The following is a 25,975-nucleotide window of genomic DNA, read 5'->3' as shown; positions in this document are numbered from 1 at the left end:
AGCGGATCTGCCTGTTCAGCGGGGATCTATCCCCCACTGAGCAGGTGGAAGACAGTTCTGTGTCCGCTCTGCTGCTGCAGAGCGGACACAGACACAGCCCACTGTCTTCTATGGGGTGTTCAGATGGAAATAGACCACCTGTCTGTTTCCACTCGACTGTCATCCAATCTGATTCACCGGACAGATGGGGAACAGATCCCCATCCTGCTATTTTTGGTGTACAGGATTGGATCAGATGCCGGCTGGTGTCAGCAGACACTTGTCCACTGATACCCACCGGTCAATAGAGGTCTATGGATGGTACAATCTGGTCCGCCTGAAAAACTGACAGGCGGACCCAATCGGACCATCAGTGTGAAAGGGGCCTAAAACTTCTCATAAATCACTATAGGAAACAATGGAGTTCCGTCTCTGCAATACTGTATGAATTTTCAGTGGTAAGAACAGGAATCTTCATACACTTAAAAGAGATCTCCCTCATATTATTTACTCTTCTGGTCAAATGTTTTTAGCCTATAGTGTTATGGTTCATTCTCATGTCTGCAGTGGATCACTTTTAAGAGGCTGTTTGACAGGTGGTTAGGAGGCTGACCCACCATACCAGAGCCACATGCAATGCACGCAGTCATAGCACCTCTGGTCACCTGGGGAGACACAAAACAAGGGAACAACCACAACCAAATAAACAGTAACACCGATAAAAGGGTGGGTAACTGGCGTTGTCCTGGAAAAGGCATTACCAGTAAGTGTAACTTTGCTTTTCCCCTAACGTCTTTCACGACAGCACCCTTGAGAGGATAAGCTAGGACTTACCCGTAGGGTGAGACCACCTCTTGCAGGACCTTGCGTCCGAAGGCCTGCTCTTTTATGGAGACCAGATCAAGTCTGTAATGCTTAAGGAATGTGTTGAAATTGGACCAGGTTGCTGCTTTACATATCTGTCCAGGTGTTGCACTGTCCAGTACTTAGTATGTGGCCGGCATGGCCCGGGTAGAGTGAGCCACAATGCCTTCTGGGACTTCTAGACCTTCTGCCAGATATGCCTGTCTAATTGCCAGTCTCAGCCACTTAGCCAAGGTGCATCTAGAGGCCTTACAACCCTTTCTCGCCCCTGAAAATAATACAAAAAGGGAATCTGATTTCCTAATATCTTTAGTCCTATCTAAATAAACAAGAATACACCTCTTAACATCTAACGTGTGAAATTTCCTTTCCTGGTCACACGAAGGATTAGCACAAAACATTGGTAATTTATTGGCCCCCATGAAAACTCAAGGCCATCTTGGGTAAAAAAGTTGGGTCTGTCCTGACTATTACCCTATATGAAAAAATCTGGAGGAAAGGAGCCCTGACAGATAGGGCTTCCAACTCACTCACCCTCCTTGCTATGGTAATAGCTACCAGAAATACTATCTTAAGGGTCAAATTTCTGAGGGAACCCGAATCCAAGGGCTCAAACGAGGAACCTGTCAACGCATATGTTTGACACACAGTCATCAGGTCCAATTTAGGAAATGGCCACTCCCTCATTAGCTTTTGTCTGGTCAAAGACTTAAAAAACCTCACCACAAGCTCGTCCCTGGCCAAGGGAGACTCCAGAAATACGCTAAGCGGTGAGACCTGGCACTTTAGCATACTCACTGCTAGCCCTTTGTCTGCCCCAGCCTGCAGGAATTCCAGGACTGCCACTAAACTATGCACTTCCGAGAATGTTTGGACGCACCACCTGTTAAAAAGTTTTTAAATCTTAAGGTGGATTGAACGAGTCTCCTCCTTTCTACTATTTAAGAGGGCCGATACTACCCTAGCAGAAAACTCTTTCCTCATCAGCAGCTGTTCTACAGAAACCAAGCCGCTATATTCCACCTGCCCACCTGGGGACATAGGACCGGTACCTGCGAGAGAAGATCCTGTCGGTATGGCAACATCCAACGAGGATAAGTCTGCCTGAGAATCTGAGTCCAGGGACAGATCCTCCTCCTCTAATTCAGCCCTCTGACCCACCACTTCCCTACTGGTCGCTGGGGAAACCTTAAGGACCGATGCCTCGACCTGTTGGGGGGGGAAGGAGGGAGCTCTGTGCTTAGGGCAGAAATTCTCTACCAGGGACCTAAAAGAATCAAATGTGTCCGTCCACTCCTTAACTGACTAAACCAAGTCCCCTGGGAAGGAGCTTCCTCCTTAATAAGGCTCTCAATATGAGACCCACGTAATACCTTGGTCCAAGAGTCTCTAAGTGTCACCCTACAAGAGGGACACTTCTTTTTAGTCCTGTGGTGCAGCTTGGGCTTCTCTCTGGCTTTCATTTAAAACAGAAAACACACAGAAAAGGCCGCCCATTACACCATAGCCTTCCAGGCCCCCCCCCAACAGTGAAGCGCCTGACAGGCCGTGGGAATCTCCTTAGCTTGGGGTCCAACAGGTATGGAAAAGGCCCCTCTGAGCTGCCTACCTGTGTCTGGCTAATGCATCACCTGGTCCCGGTACCTCCACTCTGGACATGGTCCAAGTGTGGTGGTCTGCCCCGGGTCTGTCTCTGCAGGCTGCATCTCCCTGCACCAGCCCGCTCTCCCACCCACTATCACGGTACTGCGACCAGAAGCCGCACATCAGGAGGAAGTCCCGCCCTCAACCGGGAATGACGTCCCCTGCCATCCGGCCCGCCAAAACTCCACCCCCAGTGTCTACATGGAGCAGCGGCACTCCTCCTGAGGACCCCCCCAGGGCCAGTGACCAGTGGACACCCGACACTCCTCTCCTTCCCAGGTGGAGGCCAGGTCACTGTACTGGAGGTAAGGGACCCCCCTCCTCTGCCACCAGAGGACTGAACCAGGCCCCCTCCTCCCCACTACTTGAGGGAAAAACCAACAGAAAGCACCGCATCTCGGTCCTCCACCTCCATCCCCCAGGTAAGCGTAGCTCCTAGATGCCGTGGAAGGACTTCCACTCATATCTCCCCGCCAGAGGAAACACCATTACTGAGGTCCTAGTAGGGAGGCCACATTTTAATCTGGGTGGAGGTGGTGTTTCCTCAGATGGAGAGGAGCTGAGGTCTCTCAAGGGTGCTGTCCTGAAAGACGTTGGGGGGAAAAAACTTACCTGCTCTGTCCAATAATTTTCAACAGAGCAGCCCTGATCCTCTTTTTTTTTGGGTTCCCCGCTGGCAGTCTTGGCTCCTCCCCCCTACCTCTTGCTATGGGGGCACTCAAGCAGGCCTGCTCCCAAGCTGCGCACCTGTGAATGGACGTTGGCCATGCCCCCGCTGATTGGCTCAGAAAAAATGAGGAAGGGTTGTAACAGCGCAAACACTGCAAAGTCCTGGGAAATGGTAGTATGGGTGATGGTGGTATTAGTGGCTACTGTATGAAGAGCGTAGGATTCCGTGTGGCACTGAGGGCAAGGCTTCCAAATAAGCTGTAGCAACTTCTGTAGATGAGAAAAAGGAGAGAAGCGCCTCTAAGTGCAATAAGTCTTTTAATTCAAGTCTAAATGTAGAAACACTCACATGTGTGAAGTAATCATAAGCATAAAAACCGTGGTTAACAATAGTTAACGGTGGGGTGGTAACCCGGGTGAAGAGCCGTCATCTCTCTGCGATGTGGGGAGGTCAAGCTTGAAAAAGGAGTGCACTTCCGCCTTCCACGGCCAGTGCATGCTCCGAAACACGTCGCAGTGCACCCTGGGATCTGACGTCATCACGGCCACGCCGCCGCTACGTTCCAGCGTGCGTTCCATCCGGCTCTGAGGGAGGACGTGCATGAAGGCTGGCCTCACCGCTGTTCCCCCTCCAGCCACCACGCTGTTCCAGCCGAGAGCTGACCTCCCCACATCGCAGAGAGATGACGGCTCTTCACCCGGGTTACCACCCCACCGTTAACGATTGGTAACCACGGTTTTTATGCTTATGATTACTTCACACATGTGAGTGTTTCTACATTTAGACTTGAATTAAAAGACTTATTGCACTTAGAGGCGCTTCTCTCCTTTTTCTCCCCGCTGATTGGCTCACTGGCTGTGATTGATAGCAGCAGGAGCCAATGGTCCAATGAGAGAGATCTCATGCACATCACTGGATCGACATGGAGCTCAGGTAGGTATGGGGGGGGCTGAGGGGGGAGCTGCACTCATAAGCTTTTTTACCTTACTACATAGAATGCAGTAAGGTAAAAAAACCTTCTACCTTTAGAACCACTTTAACTTATCTGGGCAAATGTTCTTAAGGTCATTTGCTCTTAGGATCGGATGTTAGGGAATGTTACATTCGGCCTGCGGAAGGAAAGAAGTAGAAACACACACATTATATATGCATTATCTGTGACTTTAGCACAAATGCTGAGACATTTGATTTTCAAATTTGTTATAACTGGGCCCAATAGGGTGTGGATTTCTGTGCTCCGCATCAGTGGTTACATTCCTGTTTACCTACTATGCAAACTTGTTTTTCTTCTAAAAAAGAATGCAATTATTCCAACAAAGCGAATAAAAAACAGCTGATACTTTATTATACGATTCCAAAACTTTATACAAAACAATACATTCCTTTCAATTTATGTAGAAATTAGTAAAGACTAAACAATATATAGCCCACTTGCATGTTATATACAGATTAATTTCCAGACATTTCACCAGCAGGTTAGACACTTGGATCTTTCATTTAAGATGTCAAATCCAGATGAGAATGGCTTACCTTACCCATACCTAAACAGAAACATAAAATTCTACTGTGAAACATGAGACTTTAAACATCCTCCTTGGCAGTGAGGAGCTTGGGCTTATTTGTACTAGAATCCAATCCACATGTGCATGCTCCCAGCCAATCATCTGCGGCCCATACCATATATATGACCCTTGTAACATGCAGCTGTGGGGCGGGGAATGCCATGGCCGCAGATGATTGGCCCATATACAGTAGGTGACAATTTCCTGGCAGGCTCAATCACATTTTGGATCTCAGTCCAAAAACGTCCAAACTCATCTCTACTCTTTAGTTAATTTAGTGATTCACTACTGTGCTGTGTATAGTTGATGTAATATATAGCAAGTAACAAAAAAAATGTTAAATATGTAATTTTTGTTGTTTTGAAAAGTGTTGTAACATAAAGAAAAGGTTGTTATTTAAAGCATAACTAATCCAATTGATTTAACAGTTTCAAAAGACAGTTACATTCCCGGCATGGCAGGAATGGTAACTGTTACATTTGCTTGTACTCTCAACCAAACTGTCAAACCAACAAATGGGTGAGGTCATAACTGATCACGTGCAGCATCATGGCTGTTGTAGGTCAAACAGAGGCTAAGATGGCAGCTTCCTTGGCTGAAAAGGAGAGGAAGGTTTAGTTCCACTGTAAAGTTTCACCACTTCTTATCATTTTCAGCAGTCTGAAATGTGTTTAAATATATTGGGAGCTGTACATACCTCCATGGTCTAGCAGGCAAGATGATGGTCTGACGGAAAATTTAGAAGCATAGTCAGTCACTTTTTAAATTGATGTTCTGCATCTCACAAGCCTCAACAAAGATTGCATATGTCATCAGTATTCACTGATTCCACCAGCTTGCCTGCTGAACCACGGGTAATGTAGAATAGAGATCCAGATCTCCCTATGCTCCAACTGCCAACAGTCTCATGACAATCATGTGGGATGCTATGGCAGTAGGTTTTATTACTGATATATGACTAATCCACTAACAAAAAACAGTGTTTTATGGCTGTATAGTCAGCACAGAATGGCTCCATATTAACAAATTGCTTGTTACTGGGAGAAATATATGATCACGACATCTGTATTACACAGATGAAATGCTGCATTACTCATATCTAAAATCTATAGCAGATGCCTAAAAAATATAAAGTATGCAGTAGATATTGAATGCAAATTCAAGGATTTAAGCTGGCCATGCATTATACAATCTGATCTTAAAGTGTAGCTAAAGTCAATTTTTTTGAGTCTTGGATAGAGTGGAGAGGGAGTAGAACATGTCAGGTTTTATTGCGGTTTGTAGAAGGGAAATCGCTCCAACGGGATGCAAAAAAAAAAACCCAAAAAACAGCAGGGCTTATAACCTTCCTTTACTCTATCCAAAATGAAAAAAAAAAAGAAATTTTACCTTTTAGTTCTACTTTATTCTTCTTTAGCGCTACCAAAACTTTGCAGAATGAGGACAAACCTAAACAACTAATTCCATTAGTGTCAAATCAGGCAGGCCCTTGTACTACATAGTTGATGGTAGATCTAAGTGAGATTGTGCAATCCGGCTGTATATTGCATGGTCACCTTTCGCAGTTTAACACCTACGTTGCTCTTTGTCTTGGCACATGTTTTGATTGCATAACATCCATCTTCCACATCTGCAATATAATAAATCATATAATAACATGTAACCGATTGTCCCAGCAGAAGACACCAGCAGAAAATATCTAGCACAATAAAGAGAACAAAACCTCCTCATAGCGTGTGTCATTTCCAAAGGTTAACAACTGTAGTCTTAGGGGGTTCCCATTAGCAGATAAAAGGTCAAAGCAACAATCAGCAGAAGACAAAAAGGAGAAGAGAAGGTTTGGTAGGCTGCTGAAGGCATAAAAATATCCTCATAACGGTAAATGCTCACAACATTCTCTGAGACCGGAGGGGCATCAATATCATGTCTTGTTATAGAACCTGGAAGATTGCAAGAAAGATATCAATTATATCATGACTTTATGTATGAAAACTTGTGTTTTAAAACTGCAAAGGGATTTGGTTGCTGGGTTTCTCCATACAAAATCCCCAGCCAGCACCATAAATGCAACATCCTTTTACTGCATTAAAGCTCAATTTCAACGTTCAGTTTAAATAACATTCGGATTTAAACTTAAAGTTCAGTTGGGCTTTAAAATACCGAAAAAAAAAAATTCACAGTAATTCACATTAACAGCATACATAAAAGTCTTTATCACAAGTCTGTCAGTCTGTTCTGGATCTGGCTGGTAACAGAAAGGACTAGAAGTGCATTGAAGAGCAGGATGAAGTGACATGTGATGCATACGTAATATGTAATCGCAGTGAAAGTAAACACTCATGTATTTGGATGTTGAGTTGTGATGTGCAGAGAATTATAGCATTCCTTTCCAACAGGCTGGGTGTGGGGAGAAGATAGGGATTTGATGGTAATAGCTCTGTACATAATGGTGGTATGTTCTAGGCAGCAAAAGTCTTTTTTTTTAGCAAGAGCATTTTCAAATTTCATAGACATTTGAGCAATAGTTCTTTTCAGGCATATACTTAATCTTTTTTTACCTTATTTTTTATATGCTTCACATATATATTTAACCTTACTCATGTAACTGTATGCAATCTCCATGAGCACAATTCATGATAATGGAATTGTAGGGAAAATTACTACTGAACGTGCATCAGAACCCAAAAACAACTATATTTCATATATTTCAGCTTACCAGTGCTTAGATGTGGTGGCTGCATTAGTTTTTGGTTTTCAGGCAAAAAACATTTTTAGAAAGCACAGAAAATACCTGTTAAAGACTCTAAGGTCACCTATTGGGAAAAAATAATACAGGCACGTATTTTTGCAGAAAAAAGTGCATTTATTAATATTCCCATATGAGCCTGCAAAGCATTGTACCTGTAAGCAGTGGATCCGGGGTGCAATGTCAGGCTTCTGCAGACAAGCCATGCAGACTGTCAGTTTGAAAGGTGCAGGGCTTGTGAATGAACTACCAGTGAGCTTATCACTGCCCTTGCCGTTCATGGAGGACTACAAGCCATCTGCCGCAGTGGAAGACGACTTGTAGTGGTTTGGAGATGGGGTGAGGGTGAGGAAGACATGTGCTGGAGCATGTTACATGCTACACCCTAAATATGGGTGTAACGTGTAACATACTCCAAAAGGTGAACTTATCCATTAATTTGCCAGATATGCAGTGTCCTTGCCACTCCCTGTGAGCTTTAAAGAAAGCACAATGAATCTTATCTTTATTGTGTAAAATACCAGTCCCCAGGGGCAGACTGACAACTCATGGGGCCCCCGGGCAATAGGGGATCATGGGGCCCTTGTGTCCTTGCCCACACTCAAAGCACACCCAAAAAAGCCTATAAAAAAGGTAATCGGGCATTTCATGGGGCCCCCTACTGACCCCGGGCCCTCGGGCAGTGCCCAAGTGCTCGAATGGTCAGTCCGCCCCTGCCAGTCCCATAAAGCCACCATGTAATGAAAATGAACAAAAGGCGACGAGGCAAAGGCCCCCATAGATACAATGGAGCAATGAGTGTAGAAATGAAGGGACAGAAAGTGTGTTACTTGTAGGATTACCAGGTGAAAGGAAAAAAAGCATGAATAAAGAAATATCTATGATATCGAAAAAACCGATACTCTGAGATGCGATTTGCATCAAAATACTCAAAGCACACCCAAAAAAGCCTATAAAAAGGTATCAGGGGCATTTCATGGGGCCCCCTACTGACCCTGGGCCCTCAAGCATTGCACCACAAAGATTAGCATGCAATTTGAACAGAAATGCAATTCCTGTTCAAATTACATGCGTTTTCCCCACTGCTCCTGTCATAGTTTGTCATAGATTTGTCATAGTTTGAGTTCACACAGGAGAGAGGGAGGAGGTGCGGGAAATCTCCCTGCAGGCATCCCATGCTGAGAGGAGAGTGGGCTTGTGGGGATGTATACTATGGAAGTGGATGGTCCATATTATCAGCAGGAGGAGAGGAGAAAAAGCGTCGGGGATTAGAAATCCCCACCGCTTTCTCTGCTCTCCATGCAGGGATGACAGTTTGGGCTAGAGGGCTTTTGATTGGTCAACAGTCACATCGACTGTGCAGACCAATCAGATGCAGCCTAGCCGCACTATCATTGCTGCAAGGAGAGGAGAGAAAGCTGCAGGAATTTAAAATCTCTAGACCTGTGAAGCAGCTTTTTCTCCTCTCCTTACAGGGATGACAGTATGGGCAAGATGGCATCTGATTAGTCAGCACCGTCTATGTGCTGGTGCTGACCAATGAAAAGCCCTCTAGCCCGAACTGTCATACCTGCAAGGAGAGGAGAAAAAGTAGCGGGCATTTTTAATCCCCGCCTCTTTTTCTTCTCTCCTAACACTGAGAATATGGAGCATCTGCCACCATAGTATACATCCCCACATGCCCACTATCTGCTGCAGGAAACCTCCCTGCACCACTCCTGTGTGAAGTCCGGCTAGGACAGCCTGAGTTCACACCGAGGCAGTGGTGAAACCACATGCGATTTTGGCAGGAATCGCACGCTATTCTTTGCGGAGCAATTTGCACGCATACATTTTGTATTGACGCAAATTGCACCACAAAGTATCGGTAATCGGTATCAGCGTGTAGTTGACCTAAAGTATCAGTACTCATACTCACCGATTAACAAAGGGTATCAGAGCATCTCTAATATGTTTGAAAACCAAATCTGGGCATAATTAAGCTAGTTTATAGCAGCAACAAATTCCTTTTCCTCAGAAGCAAATCATTGTCATGCCAGTTTACTTCTATGTGCTACCAATCAGTTTGTCTATATGCCAGGACTGGTATGGCTCCCGCTGTACTTCCTGGCCACTTAGGCTGCATTCACACCTGAGCTATTTTCTGCTTGAAGCAAGTAGCTCTTAAACGCTCAACAAGCCAAATCCCATTCATTTTAATGGCCTCTGTTCACATATTAGCATTCTGTCGCCTGAAGCAAAACAAAAAAAAAAAAAGTACATGAGCTTCTTTTTGCCAGATTTCAAACGTTTTTGGTCTCATAGACTTCAATAGAAACGCCTGAAAACATGTGACTTGAGCATTTTGCAAGCATTTTGTAGTACATTTTCTGCTCAAACTCTCTACCCCTAATTTCCTCCCCCTCTCCTCCCTCTAGTGCAGTGGTTCTCAACCTGTGGGTCACGACCCCTTTTGGGGTCGAACGACTCTTTCACAGGGGTCCCCTAAGACCAGCAGAAAACACATATTTCCGATGTGTAAAGAGCAGCTACTGTGTAGAAAGCACCTGCTGTGTTGAAAGCAGCTACTCTGTTAAAAGCAGCTACTGTGTTGAAAGCAGCAGTATTGGAGGTAAAACGACACTCATGAATTATAATTACTGGGTAAATAATTTTATGGTTGGGGGTCACCACAACATGAGGAACTGTATTAAAGGGTCACGGCATTAGGAAGGTTGAGAACCACTGCTCTAGTGCTTTCTGTTGGCTAAACAAGAATGCCTGAAGCTGTAAAATGCTTGTAATACACTTCCAAAAATGCTCAAAAACTCTCAAATAAAAACACCAGTAAATCGCTACACTCAGGTGCAGGGGCGGACTGACAACTCATGGGGCCCCCGGGCAATACGGGATCATGGGGCCCCTGTGTCCTTGCCCAAATTCAAAAAAGCCTATGAAAAAGGTACCAGGGGCATCTCATGGGGCCCCCTACTGACCCCGGGCCCTCAGGCAGTGCCTGAGTTTCCAAATGGTCAGTCCGCCCCTGCTCAGGTGTGAATGCAGGCAAAGGATGTAAGCTCTGCAGGTCTCATTGACCCCGCTCTCTTTCTGGCTATTCACAACACAAGGTCTGGGGCTGTGTATTGTGTGGTTGGTACGGACACTACTACAGGCTGGGGGTCTATAGGATCCTGAGCAACCAGAAAGTACAGTAGGAGTTGTGCTATCCCAGCATCTACATTCAGAGCCTCACACCTGCTCCTACACGCCTGTCAAATTTGGCCGTGCGGCTGTGTCTGTACAACCACTGCGTCTGCATTCACTTACCATAGGCAGCCTGCACACAGTTCCAAGCAGCTACAGCCACAAATACCAACACCTCATTTACAGTGTATGGGTCTCAAGTGCCTGTGTGAATGGAGGCTAATACTAATAATAGTTGTAAATCTGTAACATATCACAACATAAACAGATTATTATGAATTTCTTACCTTGAATTGCTGGTCCCCAGGCAAACAGATAGTACCAACTTAAGTGCAAATCCACGATTGTCTCATCTCTGGGAACGTACACAGGGCGTTTAAACCGACAAGTCACTCGATTGTTCTCAAACACACCTTCCTCATCTCTAGCTGGGTTTCTTTGAATTTCTTTAGCCCACTGGCCAACATTATAAAAATGCTGGATGCGTACTCTCCCATTATCATCATGTACGCAGGCCATGACATCATCGCCTCCCTGAAACAGAAAGTTCTCAATAAGAGCTGAAATATACAGAGTAACTGTATTGGGTCAACAATATAATGACAACATGAACAGGCTCCTGCTCCTGGGTTCTGCTAAATGTATGTATATATTAGTGTTTGAAACATTTTAGTATTATATAACCTGCACTAGCTGCCTTTGTAATATCTATTACTTTGTACAGTACCACAGGAGATGATGAAGATGATATCACTATGCAAACTAATAATAAAAATGAAAATGTAAAGCCCCTAGATAACATCACATTAATCATCACACAACCAGACTTACTCAGTAAAACAGTCAAAGGATAAATGGCGCTGTGCAAAACCCATATCATCCAATCAGGCTACTATTCACAGGCGTCAATACAATAAACTATTGGTTGAAACGGATATTGCATTTTCCCTGCTTTTCTTGATGTTAATAAATATGCCCAGGTATGACTAGGGCTGTGTTATGGGATTAAGACCCTTCTTTTTACCTTTGTAGTTAACCCCTTAATGCCATCGTGATTGAATCCCACAGTGGCCAAATGATCAGGAGCAGGGGCGGACTGACCATATGGAAACTCGGGCACTGCCCAAGGGCCCGGGGTCAGTAGGGGGCCCTATGAGATGTCCCTGGTACCTTTTTCATAGGCTTTTTTGAGTTTGAGCAAGGACACAGGGGCCCCATGATCCCTTATTGCCCGGGGGCCCTATGAGTTGTCAGTCCGCCCCTGATCAGGAGCCTGTTCCACAGGCTCCTTATCAGAAGCATTGCCTGAGAGCTGTCAGTGACAGCTGGGTCAGTGTGCTGGGAGCGTTCTGTGAGCACGCTCCAGGAACACAGCCTCCTGCTGTCGTGAACGCATATGTGCAGTGGCTGGGTATTAAAACCCACCATTCTTGCTGCCACATATATGCAATCAGCACTCAGCAAGAGGTTAAAGAGCACAGATTTCTTAGTAGCATATTTGAAGCACATCTTGTTCACAACTGCCATTTAATCTTTTGTTCATACAGTGGGGATCGAAAGTTTGGGCACCCCAGCTAAAAATTTGTATTAATGTGCATAAAGAAGCCAAGGAAAGATGGAAAAATCTTCAAAAGGCATCAAATTACAGATTAGACATTCTTATAATATGTCAACAAAAGTTAGATTTTATTTCCAAGAATGTCTAATCTGTAATTTGATGCCTTTTGGAGATTTTTCCATCTTTCCTTGGCTTCTTTATGCACATTAATACAAATTTTTAGCTGGGGTGCCCAAACTTTCGATCCCCACTGTACATGTATCTCTTACTATGGTATAACTGTTAGAAAACCATTTCACAATATACATGAACACCGAGCACATGCTTTGTTTTAGGCTACATTCACACTGACGATGAAGGCTGGTACAAACTAGGGACAACAATCAGAGATCCCTTCTGCAGCTCTTAGGAGCTAGGTGCGGCCGCTGGCCCCGTTAAATATAATCACAGGTCGCTGGCAGTTGCAGCTATTTGCAGGTATCCGCACAGCCAGCGATTACCTAAGGCAGGGGTGGGCAACTGTGGCCCTCCAGCTGTTGGTGATCTACAAGTTCCATCATGCCTCTGCCTTTGGGAGTCATGCTTGTAACTGTCAGTTTTGCAATGCCTCATGGGACTTGTAGTTCTACAACAGCTGGAGGGCCACAGTTGCCCACCCCTGACCTAAGGTGATCATCCAGCAGCGATCACTGTCTGCAATCACTGGCTGTGCGGAATAGCTGCAGCTGACCTATCATTAAACTTCAGCTTTAAGTGTGCACCTGTCTTGGTCAGAAAGCATTCTCTTTGCCAGTGCAGGCTGTTCATGTTTGGCATATCCTGCAATTATTTTTAGGACTGCTCCTTTTGACATATTTAAACAATAAGTTCAGCTTTTAACAAAAAATTATAAATAGACATGTTTTTGCAGGTAAAAAAATGTGCATTTACTATTTTTGGTTTTAGGAGCCAAAAATAGTAAATCTGCAGATCGCTGATGCCATGCAGGTTTCCTGCAGACTGTCAGTGTAAACTGCCCATGGTAATTCATTGATTCACAGGGATCTGTCAATCATTGATGCCACCCTGTGGGCACAGCCCCGCACAGCCATGCTCTCTTTGAATTGTGGCAAGAGTATGGAGAAAAGATCCCCAGCACGTTGCCACAAGGAGGGGTGGAGAGGGGCTGGTGCTGAACATGTGACATGTTACACCCAAAATATTTTTGTGACATGTTCAGAAAGGTGAATTTATCCTTAAAATCATCTTGGATATTTTTTTTAATGCACCTGCACTTCAGGCAGATTACGTGGCTTATTTGGAACCCTTTTAGCTGACTAATGTACATACGGTGAATGGACTAGCTGACACACCTTCTTTACGCCTGGTTTGCACCAATGCAGTATGCGTTTTGTCTTTTTTGCAGTGTGATTTGCGTTTTTTCACATGCATTTTTTATGTGTTTCCTTTTTTGGGCAAACTTGTTGCTGAGCAGCACTAAATGCATTTTCTGCAGCTTCTCCATTGAAGTCCATTGAACCAAAAACAACCTTTTGTGTTTAAAAAATTCCCTGATACTTTCTTTGCTGGATGTGCAAATACCTATGAACAGCAGCAAGTCTGCTCAGCCTCTCATTACTTTGTACAAACTTCCCAGCCACAACTGTTAACTTAGGGCTCATTCACACTTGACTGTTTTTCCAACTCGTTGCAAAGGCCCCTATAGCGTTTGACAAGCATTGGTCCAGCGTTTGTGGGGCGTTTTTAACGCTCCGCAAATGCCACATGCGCAGTTTAGCGGCGGTTGCTAGGCGTTTGCCAAGTGTTAAAAACGCCTCACAAACGCCTATAATGAAGTTTGAATGGTGTTACCGCTCCGCAAACGCCTTGCAACCGCACCGCAAACGCCGGCTGGGTGTTTGCGGTGCGGCACCATATACTTGAATAGGAGGCTTCAACTCCTCCTGACTCGATCAGAGGCGTCCGTTTTGCCGCGACGTGATGCTAAGGCTCCCGTTTGAACAGCACTATGTGCTGCAATGTGCAGAATTTTCCCAGGCGTTTGGGAAACGGTAAAAACGCTTCCCAAACGCCTGTCTGCCGCTTGCTAACAAGGCTAGTGTGAACGTAGCCGAACACCTATGATCCCGCAAGAATCCGCTGATGCAACTAATCGCCCGTGTGAGAGAGGGATTATACCTGCCACACACTGCTTACTTGCAACCAACCTAATTTGACTCAACGTCATATAAATGAATGACTTACTTTGAAGCTAAACATCTTCCTCATGTAAAATGTTTGCTACTTTGTCCTCTCTTGTACCAGCAGTTTCTGTGAGCTGCATTGCATATACAACATATACAATGGAGTGTAGTTCTGAATACTATGGCCAGATCTTTTTAGGAGTATTTTAAACACATCGTGTAACAGGTTTTTTTTGTTTACCATTTTTTTGTCCGAGGAAAACCCAACAGCTACCCATCCATCAGTGTCAGCACTGAGCTCAAACTCCACATCGGCACCAATACGGCGATAGCTGAGGAAGTAATCACAGGTCTCCGCATTACACCCCGGTTTGCCATACCTGAAATTTGAAAAATAATTCAGTGTGATTGAAAACAGTATATTTTTTTTCTGTACCAAGGGAATGTCTGCATGCTAATTTAAAAGGAAGAATTGCAGAATAAATGCTAAAATATATCCTGTAATGAACAGAATTAAGAATATCTATAAATATTATATAGCAGATGAAAAAATGCATGTCTAAGGAGAAAACTTCTCTATTAGATTTGGATACCCTGTCAGGTATTTGTTCTGCCATTACGGCAATACACTCTTTTTATTGTCCTGATTACTGCCAATAAAAGGGAGGCTAAATCCAAAATTTTGAGTTACCCTCAGAACAGATAATAGAGGGGAAAGCTTTCAATGGGGACACTTATGCCATAAGAACTCTATACAAGACAAGGAAATGAAGGAAAATCTCCATAATGAGACACAGATGACAAAAAACATTGGTTTGAACGCTCCCCTACTTCAGTTATTTTTTTTTAATTGTCTTCAGATACAGTATACTTTAAATGATTGTTTATTTTGTACAAAATATTTTGAATGTTTTTCTTCTTTCTTCACTCAATCACACACAAAATGCATGCACAGTAATGCTGTCATATGCGGCACCAACAACTGTTTTTATGAACATCTGACCATCTTTTTAGCATATAAAATCAGCACTTTTTATTACAAGATCTTTCAAATGTTAGGTAAGCACTGTCTTATTTTTATTGAAATTGATTTTACTTTGCACTTTAGAAATAAAGATAAAGTACTGTAGACTAAACATTTACTCTCTTCAGGACCAGTTCACACCATAGAAACTCAGTCTGGATGCATTTTTGCATGCACGTTTTTGATGCATTTTTGTTGCGTTCCAGATGCTTTTTTTCCTCCTTTTTTTGGACCATTTGGGGTCCAGTGCATTTTTGATGCTCTTCAATGCATTCTGGTACATTTTTGATGCATTTTACCACATTCCAGTACAGTTCTGTACAGGAAAAATGCAGCATGTTCTACTTTTTTTTTCCGGAACTGGAACGCACTGGAACTGCAAGCGCTGATGTGAACCATGCCATTGATGACCATTCTTTGCATTTTGGATGCAGAAAAATCACACTGGGCTGCATGTAGTGTGAACCGGCCCTTAGGGCCAGTTCACACCATGGAAACGCAGTCCAGATGCGTTTCCGCATGCGCGTTTTTGATGCGCTCCGGTTAATTTTTTTCCTCTCTCTTTCTCTTCAATTTAAACAGGGACATGTGCATTCGTGTGTTTTGGTGCATTCCAGTGCATTCTGGTGCATTTGTTTTATGTGTTTTACTGTGTTCTAGTACAGTTCTGCTTTTCTGCTATTCTTGCTGCAACCAGAACACACTGGAACTTCAAGCGCTGATGTGAACTATGACATTGACAACCATATAACCTTCTTTGTGCGTTTTGGATGCAGAAAGAAGCAACTGAAATGCATGTAGTATGAACTGGCCCTTAAAGTCTTTAGTTTGGCGTAAGGCGATGGTGCCTCTATTTAACAAGTGATGAAAGTCTTTACCCAGCAGATACAGACCAGATAGTTTAACTAAACTTGGCGAGATACTTGAGAATATGACCTCTTTCCACCAGCTGTATGCATAAATGCGGCCTCTCAGAGGGTAGGCTCTAACACATATGGCCACATATATGTGGTCCTATGTAAACATTTCACTGTGCTGAGAGTGTACTCCAGGGGTCCTCAAACTTTTTAAACGGGGCCAGTTCACTGTCCCTCAGACCGTTGGAGGGCCGAACTATAGTTTAGAGAAAAAAAAAATTATGAACAAATGCGGACACAGTACAGGAGATGACCAGAGACTGCGAATATACAACGGCGGCGGGAATACTGGGCTGGCTGCTCCATAAGATGCACAGACATTTCCCCCCAAGTGTGTCTTATGGAGCGAAAAAGTGCCGCATCATTGGTGTAAGTGGGAATAGTGCCCCATCATTGGTGTCAGTGGGAGGAATAGTGCCCCATCATTGGTGTCAGTGGGAAGAAACGTGCCCCATCATTGGTATCAGTGGGAAGAAATGTGCCCCATCATTAGTGTCAGTGGGAGGAATAGTGCCCCATCATTGGTGTCAGTGGGAAGAAACGTGCCCCATCGTTGGTGTCAGTGGGAAGAAACATGCACCATCATTGGTGTCAGTGGGAGGAATAGTGCCCCATCATTGGTGTCAGTGGGAGGAATAGTGCCCCATCATTAGTGTCAGTGGGGGGAGGAAAAGTGCCCCATCATTAGTGTCAGTGTGGGGGGGGGGAATAGTGCCCCATCATTGGTGTCAGTGGGGGAAGGGGATAGTGCCAAATCATTGGTGTCAGTGGGAGGAATCGTGCCCCATCATTGGTGTCAGTGGGAAGAAACGTGCCCCATCATTGGTGTCAGTGGGAAGAAATGTGCCCCATCATTGGTGTCAGGGGGAGGAATAGTGCCCCATCATTGGTGTCAGTGGGAAGAAACGTGCCCCATCGTTGGTGTCAGTGGGAAGAAACATGCACCATCATTGGTGTCAATGGGAAGAAACGTGCCCCATCATTGGTGTCAGGGGGAGGAATAGTGCCCCATCATTGGTGTCAGGGGGAGGAATAGTGCCCCCATCATTGGTGTCAGTGGGAGGAATAGTGCCCCATCATTGGTGTCAGTGGGAGGAATCGTGCCCCATCATTGGTGTCAGTGGGAGGAATCGTGCCCCATGATTGGTGTCAGTGGGAAGAAACGTGCCCCATCATTGGTGTCAGTGGGAGGAATAGTGCACCATCATTGGTGTCAGTGGGAAGAAACGTGCCCCATCATTGGTGTCAGTGGGAAGAAACGTGCCCCATCATTGGTGTCAGTGGGAAGAAATAGTGCTCCATCATTGGTGTCAGTGGGGGGAGGAATAGTGCCCCATCATGAGTGTCAGTGGGGGGAGGAATAGTGCCCCATCATTAGTGTCAGTGGGGCGAGGAATAGTGCCCCATCATTAGTGTCAGTGTGGGGGGGGAATAGTGGCCCATCATTGGTGTCAGTGGGGGAAGGGGATAGTGCCAAATCATTGGTGTCAGTGGGAGGAATCGTGCCCCATCATTGGTGTCAGTGGGAAGAAACGTGCCCCATCATTGGTGTCAGTGGGAAGAAACGTGCCCCATTATTGGTGTCAGGGGGAGGAATAGTGCCCCATCATTGGTGTCAGGGGGAGGAATAGTGCCCCATCATTGGTGTCAGTGGGAAGAAACGTGCCCCACCGTTGGTGTCAGTGGGAAGAAACATGCCCCATCATTGGTGTCAGGGGGAGGAATAGTGCCCCATCATTGGTGTCAATGGGAAGAAACGTGCCCCATCATTGGTGTCAGGGGGAGGAATAGTGCCCCATCATTGGTGTCAGGGGGAGGAATAGTGCCCCCATCATTGGTGTCAGTGGGAGGAATAGTGCCGCATCATTGGTGTAAGTGGGAATAGTGCCCCATCATTGGTGTCAGTGGGAAGAAACGTGCCCCATCATTGGTGTCAGTGGGAAGAAATGTGCCCCATCATTAGTGTCAGTGGGAGGAATAGTGCCCCATCATTGGTGTCAGTGGGAAGAAACGTGCCCCATCGTTGGTGTCAGTGGGAAGAAACATGCACCATCATTGGTGTCAATGGGAAGAAACGTGCCCCATGATTGGTGTCAGTGGGAGGAATAGTGCCCCATCATTGGTGTCAGGGGGAGGAATAGTGCCCCATCATTGGTGTCAGGGGGAGGAATAGTGCCCCCATCATTGGTGTAAGTGGGAGGAACAGTGCCCCATCATTGGTGTCAGTGGGAGGAACAGTGCCCCATCATTGGTGTCAGTGGGAGGAATAGTGCCCCATCATTAGTGTCAGTGTGGGGGGGGGAATCGTGCCCCATCATTGGTGTCAGTGGGAGGAATAGTGCCCCATCATTAGTGTCAGTGGGGGGAGGAAAAGTGCCCCATCATTAGTGTCAGTGTGGGGGGGGGGAATAGTGCCCCATCATTGGTGTCAGTGGGGGAAGGGGATAGTGCCAAATCATTGGTGTCAGTGGGAGGAATCGTGCCCCATCATTGGTGTCAGTGGGAAGAAACGTGCCCCATCATTGGTGTCAGTGGGAAGAAATGTGCCCCATCATTGGTGTCAGGGGGAGGAATAGTGCCCCATCATTGGTGTCAGTGGGAAGAAACGTGCCCCATCGTTGGTGTCAGTGGGAAGAAACATGCACCATCATTGGTGTCAATGGGAAAAAACGTGCCCCATCATTGGTGTCAGGGGGAGGAATAGTGCCCCATCATTGGTGTCAGGGGGAGGAATAGTGCCCCCATCATTGGTGTAAGTGGGAGGAATAGTGCCCCATCATTGGTGTCAGTGGGAGGAATCGTGCCCCATCATTGGTGTCAGTGGGAGGAATCGTGCCCCATGATTGGTGTCAGTGGGAAGAAACGTGCCCCATCATTGGTGTCAGTGGGAGGAATAGTGCACCATCATTGGTGTCAGTGGGAAGAAACGTGCCCCATCATTGGTGTCAGTGGGAGGAATAGTGCCCCATCATTGGTGTCAGTGGAAAGAAACGTGCCCCATCATTGGTGTCAGTGGGAGAAATAGTGCTCCATCATTGGTGTCAGTGGGGGGAGGAATAGTGCCCCATCATGAGTGTCAGTGGGGGGAGGAATAGTGCCCCATCATTAGTGTCAGTGGGGGGAGGAATAGTGCCCCATCATTAGTGTCAGTGTGGGGGGGGAATAGTGCCCCATCATTGGTGTCAGTGGGGGAAGGGGATAGTGCCAAATCATTGGTGTCAGTGGGAGGAATCGTGCCCCATCATTGGTGTCAGTGGGAAGAAACGTGCCCCATCATTGGTGTCAGTGGGAAGAAACGTGCCCCATCATTGGTGTCAGGGGGAGGAATAGTGCCCCATCATTGGTGTCAGGGGGAGGAATAGTGCCCCATCATTGGTGTCAGTGGGAAGAAACGTGCCCCACCGTTGGTGTCAGTGGGAAGAAACATGCCCCATCATTGGTGTCAGGGGGAGGAATAGTGCCCCATCATTGGTGTCAATGGGAAGAAACGTGCCCCATCATTGGTGTCAGGGGGAGGAATAGTGCCCCATCATTGGTGTCAGGGGGAGGAATAGTGCCCCATCATTTGTATCAGTGGGAGGAATAGTGCCCCATAATTGGTGTCAGTGGGAAGAAACGTGCCCCATCATTGGTGTCAGTGGGAGGAACAGTGCCCCATCATTGGTGTCAGTGGGAGGAACAGTGCCCCATCATTGGTGTCAGTGGGAGGAATAGTGCCCCATCATTAGTGTCAGTGTGGGGGGGGGAATAGTGCCCCATCATTGGTGTCAGTGTGGGGGGGGGAATAGTGCCCCATCATTGGTGTCAGTGGGAGGAATAGTGCCCCATCATTAGTGTCAGTGTGGGGGGGGGGAATAGTGCCCCATCATTGGTGTCAGTGTGGGGGGGGGAATAGTGCCCCATCATTGGTGTCAGTGGGAGGAATCGGCCCCATCATTGGTGTCAGTGGGAAGAAACGTGCCCCATCATTGGTGTCAGTGGGAAGAAACGTGCCCCATCATTGGTGTCAGGGGGAGGAATAGTGCCCCATCATTGGTGTCAGTGGGAAGAAACGTGCCCCATCGTTGGTGTCAGTGGGAAGAAACGTGCCCCATCGTTGGTGTCAGTGGGAAGAAACATGCACCATCATTGGTGTCAATGGGAAGAAACGTGCCCCATCATTGGTGTCAGGGGGAGGAATAGTGCCCCCATCATTGGTGTCAGTGGGAAGAATAGTGCCGCATCATTGGTGTAAGTGGGAGGAATAGTGCCCCATAATTGGTGTCAGTGGGAGGAATCGTGCCCCATCATTGGTGTCAGTGGGAAGAAACGTGCCCCATCATTGGTGTCAGTGGGAGGAACAGTGCCCCATCATTAATGTCAGTGGGAGGAATAGTGCCCCATCATTAGTGTCAGTGTGGGGGGGGGGGGAATAGTGCCCCATCATTGGTGTCAGTGTGGGGGGGGAATAGTGCCCCATCATTGGTGTCAGTGGGGGAAGGGGATAGTGCCAAATCATTGGTGTCAGTGGGAGGAATCGTGCCCCATCATTGGTGTCAGTGGGAAGAAACGTGCCCCATCATTGGTGTCAGTGGGAAGAAACGTGCCCCATCATTGGTGTCAGGGGGAGGAATAGTGCCCCATCATTGGTGTCAGTGGGAAGAAACGTGCCCCATCGTTGGTGTCAGTGGGAAGAAACGTGCCCCATCGTTGGTGTCAGTGGGAAGAAACATGCACCATCATTGGTGTCAATGGGAAGAAACGTGCCCCATCATTGGTGTCAGGGGGAGGAATAGTGCCCCATCATTGGTGTCAGGGGGAGGAATCGTGCTCCATCATTGGTGTCAGTGGGAAGAAACGTGCCCCATCATTGGTGTCAGTGGGAAGAAACGTGCCCCATCATTGGTGTCAGGGGGAGGAATAGTGCCCTATCATTGGTGTCAGTGGGAAAAAAACGTGCCCCATCGTTGGTGTCAGTGGGAAGAAACATGCACCATCATTGGTGTCAATGGGAAGAAACGTGCCCCATCATTGGTGTCAGGGGGAGGAATAGTGCCCCATCATTGGTGTCAGGGGGAGGAATCGTGCTCCATCATTGGTGTCAGTGGGAAGAAACGTGCCCCATCATTGGTGTCAGTGGGAAGAAACGTGCCCCATCATTGGTGTCAGGGGGAGGAATAGTGCCCTATCATTGGTGTCAGTGGGAAAAAAACGTGCCCCATCGTTGGTGTCAGTGGGAAGAAACATGCACCATCATTGGTGTCAATGGGAAGAAACGTGCCCCATCATTGGTGTTAGGGGGAGGAATAGTGCCCCATCATTGGAGTCAGGGGGAGGAATAGTGCCCCATCATTGGTGTCAATGGGAAGAAACGTGCCCCATCATTGGTGTCAGGGGGAGGAATAGTGCCCCATCATTGGTGTCAGGGGGAGGAATAGTGCCCCCATCATTGGTGTCAGTGGGAGGAATAGTGCCCCATAATTGGTGTCAGTGGGAGGAACCGTGCCCCATCATTGGTGTCAGTGGGAAGAAACGTGCCCCATCATTGGTGTCAGTGGGAAGAAACGTGCCCCATCATTGGTGTCAGGGGGAGGAATAGTGCCCCATCATTGGTGTCAGGGGGAGGAATAGTGCCCCATCATTGGTGTCAAGGGGAGGAATAGTGCCCCATCATTAGTGTCAGGGGGAGGAATAGTGCCCCATCATTGGTGTCAGTGGGAAGAAACGTGCCCCATCGTTGGTGTCAGTGGGAAGAAACATGCACCATCATTGGTGTCAATGGGAAGAAACGTGCCCCATCATTGGTGTCTGGGGGAGGAATAGTGCCCCATCATTGGTGTCAGTGGGAGGAATCGTTCCCCATCATTGGTGTCAGTGGGAAGAAACGTGCCCCATCATTGGTGTCAGTGGGAAGAAATGTGCCCCATCATTAGTGTCAGTGGGAGGAGGAATAGTGCCCCATCATTGGTGTCAGTGGGGGGAGGAATAGTGCCCCATCATTGGTGTCAGTGGGAAGAAACGTGCCGCATCATTAGTGTCAGTGTGGGGGGGGAATAGTGCCCCATCATTGGTGTCAGTGGGAGGAATCGTGCCCCATCATTGATGTCAGTGGGAAGAAACGTGCCCCATCATTGGTGTCAGGGGGAGGAATAGTGCCCAATCATTGGTGTCAGGGGGAGGAATAGTGCCCCATCATTGGTGTCAGGGGGAGGAATAGTGCCCCCATCATTGGTGTCAGTGGGAGGAATAGTGCCCCATAATTGGTGTCAGTGGGAGGAACCGTGCCCCATCATTGGTGTCAGTGGGAAGAAACGTGCCCCATCATTGGTGTCAGTGGGAAGAAACGTGCCCCATCATTGGTGTCAGGGGGAGGAATAGTGCCCCATCATTGGTGTCAGGGGGAGGAATAGTGCCCCATCATTGGTGTCAAGGGGAGGAATAGTGCCCCATCATTAGTGTCAGGGGGAGGAATAGTGCCCCATCATTGGTGTCAGTGGGAAGAAACGTGCCCCATCGTTGGTGTCAGTGGGAAGAAACATGCACCATCATTGGTGTCAATGGGAAGAAACGTGCCCCATCATTGGTGTCTGGGGGAGGAATAGTGCCCCATCATTGGTGTCAGTGGGAGGAATCGTTCCCCATCATTGGTGTCAGTGGGAAGAAACGTGCCCCATCATTGGTGTCAGTGGGAAGAAATGTGCCCCATCATTAGTGTCAGTGGGGGGAGGAATAGTGCCCCATCATTGGTGTCAGTGGGAGGAATCGTGCCCCATCATTGGTGTCAGTGGGAAGAAACGTGCCGCATCATTAGTGTCAGTGTGGGGGGGGAATAGTGCCCCATCATTGGTGTCAGTGGGAGGAATCGTGCCCCATCATTGATGTCAGTGGGAAGAAACGTGCCCCATCATTGGTGTCAGGGGGAGGAATAGTGCCCAATCATTGGTGTCAGGGGGAGGAATAGTGCCCCATCATTGGTGTCAGGGGGAGGAATAGTGCCCCATCATTAGTGTCAGTGGGAGGAATAGTGCCCCATCATTGGTGTCAGTGGGAAGAAACGTGCCCCATCGTTGGTGTCAGTGGGAAGAAACATGCACCATCATTGGTGTCAATGGGAAGAAACGTGCCCCATCATTGGTGTCAGTGGGAGGAATAGTGCCCCATCATTAGTGTCAGTGGGAGGAATTGTGCCCCATCATTAGTGTTAGTGTGGAGGGGAATAGTGCCCCATCATTGGTGTCAGTGGGGGAAGGGGATAGTGTCCCAACATTGGTGTCAGTGGGAGGAATAGTGTGCCATCATTAGTGTCAGTGGGAGGAATAGTGTACCATCATTGGTGTCAGTGGGAAGAATAGTGCCCCATCATTGGTGTCAGTGGGAGGAATAGTGTACCATCATTGGTGTCGGTGGGAGGAATAGTGTCCCATCATTGGTGTCAGTGGGAGGAATAGTGTCCCATCATTGGTGTCAGTGGGAAGAATAGTGTCCCATCATTGGTGTCAGTGGGAAGAATAGTGCCCCATCATTGGTGTCAGTGGGGGGGAATAGTGCCCTGTCATTGGTGTCAGTGGGGGGGATAGTGTCCCAACATTGGTGTCAGTGGGAGGAATAGTACCCCATCATTGGTGTCAGTGGGAAGAATAGTGCCCCATCATTGGTGTCAGTGGGGGGGAATAGTGCCCTGTCATTGGTGTCAGTGGGGGGGATAGTGTCCCAACATTGGTGTCAGTGGGAGGAATAGTACCCCATCATTGGTGTCAGTGGGGGAAGGAATAGTGTTCCATCTTTGGTATCAGTGGGGGGTGGAATAGTGCCCCATCGTTGGTGTCAGTGGGGGGGAGGAATAGTGCCCCATCGTTGGTGTCAGTGGGGGGAGGAATAGTGCCCCATCATTGGTGTCAGTGGGAGGAATAATGCCCCATCTTTAGTATCAGTGACACCAATGATGGGGCACTATTCCTCCCACTGACACAAATGACAATTAACTTGCTGACCCCTGTTCCAGCATGGTGCTGCTGCAGTCAGCATACCTGGTTGCAGCAGCACCATCAGCACGGCACACTTACCTGTCCTTCTTCACTCCGGCCTCTCCCTCACTCGATGTTCGCGAGGCCACTCGGAGGCAATTGGCTGCCTGTGTGCCTTTCCTGAGATACAGTTCTGGCGCCCAATCACCGGTGAGGAGGCGGAGCCGAGTGGCAGGAGTGAGGGAGGGGCCGGAGTGAATGAAGGAGCAGCGCTTCCTGGACTGGATCGTCGTGGGACTGGGACCGGAGCCAGGTAAGGTACAGCAGCCCCCTGCCCACCCCTGTACTTAGTGTCCCTTCCTCGCGGAAAATACGCTCCTGGCGGCAGGCCGGATGAATGGCCTCGGCGGGCCGCATGTGGCCCACGGGCCGTAGTTTGAGGACCCCTGGTGTACTCCCTAACAAATGCGTACCGGAAAGCTCTCGATGCATACTTGCAATCTGGAGCTTTTCGTTCATGCGACCACTGTGATAGAAAATCACAACAGTCACATGAACGGAACGCCTGCCTCCATCTCCTGGCATTTAGATTCTTTTAAAGGAGGAAGGTGGGAAGGGGTCAACAAAAGACCACATACAGTAGAAGAGTTTTTGGTAGAAAATTACTTTAAGCAGTAGACAGCATATCTGCAGACAATACATCTGCTCTCTTTTTATGAGGAAGTAAACCAAAACAGACAAACAGAAGACCCAATGCTTTTAACTCAGCGCCGGAAAATTCATCACCAGGAAGAGGACTGAGCACCCTCCACAGAAGATTTCCACAGCATCCAGCTACCATGACATAGGACATACATCTTTACAGGCAAGCATTGTGGTTGCAGCTATAAGAGAAACATTAATTTTTGTCTAAACTGCAGTTTTAATACTGAAATATTATTCAAGTAAGAAACTGACCTAAAACATCCTTTAGTTTTACCACAGTCATCCACACGTATCCTTGCAAATGGATCTACTGGAGGAGCAGTGGGGAAAGGATATCCTACAAAACAAAAGAAAATTTCGTTTTATGTTGTCGTTAATCTCAGCCTTCTGTTTGTATGAGGCGCAGTCAGTACCTTCTTACACCCTCTGTTTCTTACTCTTTCTACTCCTGCTCACACTATTTTTGGAATGATAGCAATCTTACATTTTTTTGTAAAATAACAAACATGTTTTTCTCATCTTCTCTGTGCAAAGGTATTGCACAGAGCAGCCCCAAACCTCCTCTTCTGGGGTAACACACTGGTACTCTAGGCACCTTTTCTTTCTTGATGCACCACCATAGGGAGCCACTTCCTATGGAGGCACACCTGCGGGTTCGTTCCTGAGCCGGGCTGTGTGTGTCCATAGACACACACAACGCTGCTTGGCCCTGTCCTCTGCTCCCTCCTCACAGAATCTGACAGCAGCCAATGGCTCCCGCTGCTCTCAGCCAAGCTTGTGAGAGTGGGGAGAAGGGAGAGAACAGATGCAACCAGGCACACTGCTAGATCGAAACAGGACTCAGGTGAGTATTTAGGGAGTAGGGGGCACACAGAAAGTGGTAAAACTATTTTCATCTTAATGCAGGAAATGCATCAATGTTAAAATTTGTTTTACACCTAGAACCACTTTATATACAGTGGATACGAGTCTAGTCACCACTAACTTTCACACATAA

The 25,975-nt window shown here is 47.1% G+C and overlaps 1 protein-coding gene across 2 annotated transcripts in view; it reads right to left on the bottom strand.

The window, feature by feature from the left end:
• Positions 1-4,480: 4,480 nt before the first annotated feature.
• Positions 4,481-25,975, bottom strand: part of FRRS1L (ferric chelate reductase 1 like) — a 28,577-nt gene continuing 7,082 nt past the window's right edge. Inside the window, exons 3-7 of one of the 2 annotated variants that reach the window (XM_089689070.1) lie at positions 25,231-25,315; positions 14,631-14,769; positions 10,936-11,182; positions 6,443-6,659; positions 4,481-6,349 (exon numbers count right to left, since the gene is read on the bottom strand). In XM_089689070.1, coding sequence (XP_089545196.1) covers positions 6,487-6,659; positions 10,936-11,182; positions 14,631-14,769; positions 25,231-25,315 — 644 coding nt within the window. In that variant the 3' untranslated portion in view covers positions 4,481-6,349; positions 6,443-6,486. Of the gene's footprint in view, positions 6,660-10,935; positions 11,183-14,630; positions 14,770-25,230; positions 25,316-25,975 lie in introns of both variants that reach the window. The other variant, XM_089689069.1, reaches the window with a different exon arrangement.

The sequence above is a fragment of the Staurois parvus genome, unplaced genomic scaffold (genome assembly GCF_062004578.1).
Source record: "Staurois parvus isolate SC_StPar_1 unplaced genomic scaffold, SC_StPar_1.0 ptg000468l, whole genome shotgun sequence".
NCBI classification, from domain to species: domain Eukaryota; kingdom Metazoa; phylum Chordata; class Amphibia; order Anura; family Ranidae; genus Staurois; species Staurois parvus.
Note: the sequence above shows the minus strand (reverse complement) of the source record. Positions and strands in the feature narration are given on the sequence as shown.